The 8122-nt window shown below is 31.4% G+C and overlaps 1 protein-coding gene across 1 annotated transcript; it reads left to right on the forward strand.

The window, feature by feature from the left end:
- Nucleotides 1–4226: 4226 nt before the first annotated feature.
- On the forward strand, nt 4227–7518 carry LOC112710913 (hypothetical protein At1g04090). The gene is made up of 2 exons (XM_025763387.3): nt 4227–4666; nt 5212–7518. Exons 1-2 carry the CDS (start codon nt 4558–4560, stop codon nt 6777–6779), a joined length of 1677 nt encoding a protein of 558 aa, XP_025619172.1. The 5' UTR covers nt 4227–4557; the 3' UTR covers nt 6780–7518.
- The last annotated feature ends 604 nt before the right edge of the window (nt 7519–8122 follow it).

Consider the following 8122-nt stretch of genomic DNA (forward strand, 5'->3'; position numbering starts at 1 on the left):
AGGTTATAGGCAATTATCATACTCATGCATTCACACCTATCCTATGGTCATCTAGCCTATGTTTTCTCAAGACATTATATATTAAATACGAGAAATCAAAACCATACATTGGCCGATTTTTCGATAAACTCAAAACACCACAAGCGTTCCTGCACTACAAGTTTCCAAGATTCCAAAATCTTACCAATGAAATCCGGCCTCCGAAACTTGACTTCAAACTTCCAAATCCTCAAACTGGCTCCGTCCAACACTCAATTTCAATCTATTACTATAATTATCACTACAATCAAAATAGAGCTCACTAATTTAACATATATACCAATGGTTTGAGGGTGCTTACCTGACCCACAGCTCAAACGAGCCAAACTCGACAATACCAACAAGTTAACTCGAACCTAAACACCGAAATCATGCAAAATTTAACTTAATTTCACATTGAGTTTCGGAATTAGGGAAGAGAAAATTGAAAATAAAAACGTGGCTTTCTTTCGTAATTAAGTTCTGGCTTTGTAGAGCTCAACGCTGCGGTCACGTGGCGATCGAAGCTTGGAGAGATAAGTTATGGAAGATGGAATCAAGGCTAAGGCTTTACTACCTTCTTCTCCCCCTTGGTTGTGTTCTTCAGCATTCGCATGAAGAAGAAAGAGATTTGAGCTGAAGCTCATTCATATCAAGGGATTGGGTTGGGCCTTGGGCCCAATACGAGCTCGATTCACCCAATTCGGTCTATTTATCCTAATTTTTGAGCCAAATTCTTTAAAATTAGTGTAAATTCATATTTTAATTAATTCTACCACATTAAACTATAAAATTATTTTTTCTAGTTTTCCTTATTATTAACTAATTTATTCGCTAATTATTTACTAATTTCTTGTGTTTTACACATTAGATTTCACTTCATTCCATTCAATTAATTCAGTTTTGAACAAGTAGTAAAAAAGACTCAATCATAGACAAAAACACATCGAAGTCATTTCTGGATCCAAATGAACCTCAAATAAACTAAGAAATAAACCGAAATTACTTAAGGAATTAAAAACTTGGTCAATATATAACAGCAGCATCAAGTGAACCTCAATTAACACACAAATGAACCGAAATTAGTTCAGTTTTGAACAAGTAGTAAAAAAGACCCAATTATCAACAAAAACACGTCCAATTCATTTTTGAATCCAAATGAATTTCAATTAAACTAAAAAATAACCGAAATTACTTAAGAAATAAAACATTTGGTCAATACTTATCAACAACATCAGGTGAACCTCAATTAACACACAAATAAATCGAAATTATTTCAGTTTTGAACAAGCAGCAAAAAAGACTCAATCATCAACAAAACCACATTAAATTCATTTCTGGATCCAAATGAACCTCAATTAAAAGGAGAAAAAGAAAAAACGCAACAAAAACAGCAGCAATAAAAGAACGACGATGAAGAAAAAATATGCGGAAAAATAAAAGAAGGAACGCAACGAAGAAGAAGTACGAATGTGAAGAAGAAGAAGGAAGAACACAAAAAAGAAGAAGAAGGAATGCGAAGACGAAGAAGGAGGAATGCAAAAATGAATAAGGAATAACGCGAAGAAGAAGGAACGCGAAGACGAGAAAGTTTGTGTTAGTGAAGCATATGTTTACACGCTGATGTAATGAAAGTGATTTTTGTTGAGTTTGGGCTAACTTGGTTAAACTTGGTTTTTAAAAAAACTTGAATGTGTAACTGGACTATATTTAAATAGATATTTTAAAAATAAACTGAAAACACAAAATAAAGTTTGATCTCTTGTTTTTCCATTTTAAAAATTATTTTTATCATTGACAAAAAAAATCGCAAAATAATAAATTTTTTATTGTGAAATTTTTAAATTTTTAGATTAAAAATATATTATATTTTTAATTATATAAAAAATCATATTAAAACTTAATCTCTAAATTTTTTTTAAGATTACATGTTTAAAAATTGAATATTTTTGTCAAATTTTAAAATAATCTACAAAAAAATTGTTAATAACTTTAGAAAGTAACTTTTTCAGCAATTTGACCGTTCAAGAGTAATTTTAATTATTTATCCTATTTTTTCTCTCTCAATATCTCTCTCTTTCTCTTCTCTTCTTTCTCTACTTATTTTTTTTTTTGTTTTATTTTAAGGCTATGTGATCTCCAAAAAATTATCCCAATAATTTTTTTGTGCACCAATCATATTACTTTAAAATCTTCCAATCACAAAGAAAAAAACTTCCAATCACAGATTAGCACAGTAATAACTACAACTTTTTTATTAATATTTAATTATGTATTATCAGTGGCGGAGTTTGAAACGAAATTTTGGGGGTCAGATAGAAGATAATTATCAAGATGTTTTTGACATGAATCTCATTTAAAATAAGTTTGTCTAACCTCATCTCTCTAATTTAAGTAATATTGCCAAATTTAAAGCCATTTTTCAGGGTATCATTCTAAAGAATTAATGTCAAACTCATCAGATGTAACTCTTTAAACTTTTGAAGGTTGTATCTTACTTTCTTTGTGATTCATTAAAGTAGAAGAACTATTTACATGTGTTGATATTGTAAAAGTTATATGTTTTCCTTTTTGAATATTAGCCTTCCTATTAAAAAATGCATCATCAACTCTTTGCTTTTTTATGACTATTTTATATAAATATTTGAATATATATATCCAGTAAAATATGTAAAAAAGAAATTAGAAGGACAAATATTAAAATTTATAATATTTATTAATTTTTTTTTATCAATTTATACACAATAAAAATACCTAATTTTTTATATTTGAACTCAAAGATAAAGGGAGTGTTGCTTATTGAATAGAGAGCTGCGAAATGCGAATACACTCAATTCAATCCAAATCCAATATGTTTTGAATGTTTAAAACTAAAAATTATTGTGTAATAAAAACAAGAGATGAAGATTAAAATTTGGTATTTTAAGTCATAATAAAATATTTGAACCAACTGAACTATTTTTTATTTTTTAAAAAAATATTACTAATTTTTTTAATAAAAATTTGGGGGGACCATGGCCACCCCTTGTCTGAACTAAATTCCGCCACTGTGTATTATTATATCAGTACAAATAATTACTTTTAAATGAATTACATAAATAATTATCCAAAAAATTAAATATAATTGAATGATTGTTAAAATTGTATATATTTCATGTATTAAAATTAAACTTTTATTATATAATTATTCCAAATAAAAGTGGCTCAATAATAATAATTATCCACTTCAAAATGTTCTATAACATTAATTAATACTCTGATTTCCTTAAGCTAGTTTTTTTAAACAGATAGTGTAATCTAGCTCTGTCATAACTCAAAACTTATATATAAACTTATCATTTCTTTGTGCTCTTTATCATATAAACTTATATATAAAAATCATTACTAAGAAAAAAAGCTTAAAGACAAGTGGGAATAAATGTACAAAGATTAAACATAGACTAATATACTTAGGGAAAATAAATGTATGAGAATGCATCCATTTGCATTGCAAGGGGGTAAATTAACCAAAAAGAAAGAGGGAAGTATGTCTTAATCAACAACAACAAACCTAATAATTGATTCCTCTTTGATGCGTGTTAGAAACTCATTCACCCCCACAAACATTGTATGTACTTTTACGCAAGCTTGCTTGCTTTACTTGCTTATGCCATTGTTGCACTATACTATACTAGAGATATTTATTTCCTCTATGAAGAAATTATTTGTACATTTCATATAATATACGACAAACGACATTGTGTTAATTTATACATTATTTATTACTTACATAAATCGAATTGAAATGAAGTTCAAATAGAGTATGAGCCAACATAATAAAGAAATTATTTGCAAGTTAAATTAACATTAATTTATGCAATTAATTTTCCTTTTTTTATAATTGTACACGATAATAAATTAATCATTGAAAAGCATATGGTTATAATTGAATATATAAATACACTTTACATGCGTTTTATTCCTTACTTGCAGAGAATATATAAAGAGAACAATTCTCTTTAAACTCTAAAAAAATTAATTTTTAAATCTTAAATTCTAAATTATAAATTTTAAATTTTATATTTTAAATTCTAAAATTCTAAACTGTAATTCTTAAATTTTAAAATTTAAATCCTAAAATTGAACTATTCATATAAAATATAATAACGAATAACTATAATTTATTTAATTAAAAAATATAATACTTTAAGGATGAGCCTCTACGAACCATTCTTGTTAAATTAATAAAAAAGTCTGAAACAAGGAGCAAACAAAAAGAAAAGGAAAATAAAAAAAATTTATAGCAGGAACAAGGCAACCTCAAAAAACCCGAAGAAAGAATTAAAAAAGGAGCAGCGTCTCTGCAAAAGAACAACACTCCAACCAGAAGAGAGAGGGAGAGAGAAAGTTGACTTTTTCTTTACTGTTACTGAAACACTCTTCGTTCTCTCTTTTTTCTTCATTCTTGAAACTCCTTTGTTGAAGGCAACGGAAACACCAAAAGAAACCCATTTGTTTTGGTGTGTTTGAAAGAAAGAAAGAAAGAAAGAAGAAAAGGGGATGATGTTGGGTTGTGAGTGTTTCTGTTGGGATTGTATTCCTAACTACGATGATTTCTCTGAGCCACACCCTTTCTCTCTCCCTTCACCTCTTCCACACTGGCCACAAGGTATCTCTATCTATCTACCTCGATATATGTATTTATACCAACTTGTCTTAATAAAAAGCTTTCACCAATTTTCAAGCTGAAATGTGTCTTCTTGGCTTTCATTAATGGGTACTTCCGTAAATATCATTATTCAGAGCACAAAACAAGCTCCTTTGTATCTCCTGAATGTTCATCTCTGAAAAAAAAAAATTCTTTTGGTGGGGGCGGGGGTTGGATTGGGTGCCATTTTTGTTGACCAAATATTTAATTTTTATTAATTGAGAGATGTGTATGGAAACTTGCAGTCATCGAAATTCTTTAATCACACAATTACTAGGCTTAGACACTTTTGATTAATATGTATGCATCAAGTAAGCATCTTCAATGCAGATTTTGGCATGTGTAATCTATTGTGTATGTGTTACTAAAAAGATCAAATTTTAAATCTTGCTATCAATAATCTTTTTTGTTATGCTGGTTCTCTTTGATTTCGTCTAGATTTGCCGTTATAAAATTCTATGGCTTAAGCATCTGTGTTTATCTAATAGTGTATATGATCTGTTCAGGTAATGGTTTTGCCGGTGGAAGAATATGGCTCGGAGAAATCGAAGTTTTGCAAATAACCAAGTTTGAGAGGATTTGGAGATGCACTCAGTTGGCTGGAAAAGCGCAGCCATTCACCTTCTACAGACCTTTGGAGATTCCAGACGGCTTCTTCTCCCTTGGCCACTACTGCCAATCGAATGGCCAGCCACTGAGAGGATATGTGCTTGTGGCGCGTGAAATGACTTGTGAATCCGAATCTCCAGCTCTTAAGAAGCCTCTTGACTACACTCTAGTGTGGAGTTCGGATTCACATGACGAATGTGCTTACTTCTGGTTGCCGAACCCTCCAACGGGTTATAAGGCCATGGGCGTTGTAGTTACTAGCACGCCAAAAGAACCGGAAGTTGAACAAGTTAGATGTGTGCGAACAGATCTAACGGAATCTTGTGAGACTTCTAATCTATTGGTAACTATCAAGTCCAAATCTTCAAAGGATCCATTGCAGATTTGGAACATACAGCCCTGTGACAGAGGTATGCTCTGTAAAGGTGTATCTGTTGGAACATTTGTTTGCGGCGCTTATTTTGATTCTGAGGAAGTAGTGGAAAATATTGGTTGCTTGAAGAATCTCGACTCTACCTTGCACGCAATGCCAAATCTGAACCAGATTCATGCGCTTATCGAGCATTATGGACCTACTGTGTACTTCCATCCTGATGAGACATACATGCCATCATCAGTGCAGTGGTTTTTCAAGAACGGAGCGCTTCTGTATTCGGCCAATGGCAAGAAGGGTAGCGCCATAGATTATCAGGGCTCGAATTTGCCTAGTGGAGGAACAAATGATGGTGCATTTTGGATTGATTTGCCTAGCGATAACGATGCAAAGAATTATCTAAAGAAGGGTGACATAGAGAGTTCAGAACTCTATGTTCATGTAAAGCCAGCATTGGGAGGTTCCTTTACGGATATTGCAATGTGGGTGTTTTGCCCCTTCAATGGTCCTGCCACCCTCAAAGTTGCATTGATGAACATCGAGATGAGCAAGATTGGTGAACATGTGAGTGATTGGGAGCACTTCACCCTCAGAATAAACAACTTCACTGGGGAGCTGTGGTCTGTGTTCTTCTCTCAGCATAGCGGAGGCGAATGGTTGGATGCTTCTGATCTTGAGTTTATCAAGGACAACAAACCAATCGTTTACTCTTCAAAACACGGCCACGCCAGCTACCCTCATCCTGGTACTTACCTTCAGGGATCATCCAAGCTTGGAATAGGTGTGCGTAACGACGCAGCTAGAAGCGAATTCGTAGTGGATTCCAGCACAAGGTATCAGATTGTTGCGGCCGAGTATCTTGGCAATGGAGCCGTGAATGAACCGTGCTGGTTGCAGTACATGAGAGAGTGGGGTCCTTCGATCGTGTACGATGGGAGATCGGAAATAGAGAAGCTAATAGATATGCTTCCAATGTTTGTTAGATTTTCTGTGGAGAACTTGATTGATTTGTTTCCAACAGAGCTATATGGTGAGGAGGGTCCAACTGGTCCAAAGGAGAAGGAAAATTGGCTAGGTGATGAATATTGCTAGTCCTGCTTTAATCACACCATCTTTGGTATATTTAATGTGTGCTCGATGAACATTTACAATCACTCATTCATTATTTTTCTATAATTTTAAAGTACTATAAATGAAAATAAGTGGGTGTAAATGTTCAAAACTTGCATTACATGTGGTATTTGTCCTGCTACTAGCCGTTGTCCCTAAATACTTTTTTTTTTTAAAGAAAATAGCTCAACACAACATCGTGGAGAATGCTTTTCCACTCGTTGTTACTATCTCCATTGCACATTATTTGTCAATTTGGAAATTCGATAAACCATAATTCAATGTATCCGGATACAAAATGTATTCCGATACATAGGTTATGACTTATGAGTGTTCTGAATTTATTATAGTGACATATTTTAGAACGGTTAGAGTAATTGAAAAAGTATCCAACTTGTGAGATAGTATCTGTTAATAAATAGTATGTATTAGGTGTTATTTTGGGAAGTTGGCAAGGTGAAGAAGATCAAGAAATCATCATTGGTTAATGATTGTAAAGGAGGTGAACCTCAGATAGGGGCAATTTATGTCAACTTCTTGGTGGAGTGAAAATGCTATAGTTGTAACTTGTTTGTGAAATGTAAATGCTAAGGTTATTGGTTGTATATACATTCAATACTCAATAGTAGTATTTGTAGCAACTATGTTCTCGATGTCATTTGAACACTTTAAAAGGAATGATATATTATTGGTGAATTTCACTCTAGAGAATTTGAAGAAAGATTTTGTGCTGGTAATTTGAATTTTTTTTTTAGTTAACTGATTTGACTTGTTTAAATCCTCGTTGTGTGAAATACATTTTTCAATTTTATTTTGAATTGATCTTGTAAAGTGTGATCATATTACACAAATATACAAGACTTTAAGTAGCACCAAATATATATATGAAAATTTGAAAAGACATATATAGTATGAGACTATTTTAGATCAATCGAGATAAACAAAAAATTGAGAAAAGTTATTGGTTGTATAGATTTATGTTAAAGAAAAATATTACTTGAAGAATAATGGTATTTGTTGTAAGATAAATAAACAAGGAAAAGAAAATAAATATAAAATAAAAAAGTATAATTAGATAACTCTAGTAGTAATATTAATATTCACCACAATTAAATAGGATAATAAAAATGATTCATATACATATATATATATATATATATATATATATATATATAGTGTTTTGGTGGTAGTATAAAGAGAAAGAGAATTGTTATTGATTGTTGTTGTGTATATTGCCTTCCATTTATACATGTAAAGTGTTTTCATTTTTAACCTTCATTAATTTTAATTCTTTTTTTAAAATGATTCCTTTAATGTTTAACTGC

The sequence above is a fragment of the Arachis hypogaea genome, chromosome 9, assembly GCF_003086295.3.
Source record: "Arachis hypogaea cultivar Tifrunner chromosome 9, arahy.Tifrunner.gnm2.J5K5, whole genome shotgun sequence".
Taxonomy (NCBI): Eukaryota; Viridiplantae; Streptophyta; class Magnoliopsida; order Fabales; family Fabaceae; genus Arachis; species Arachis hypogaea.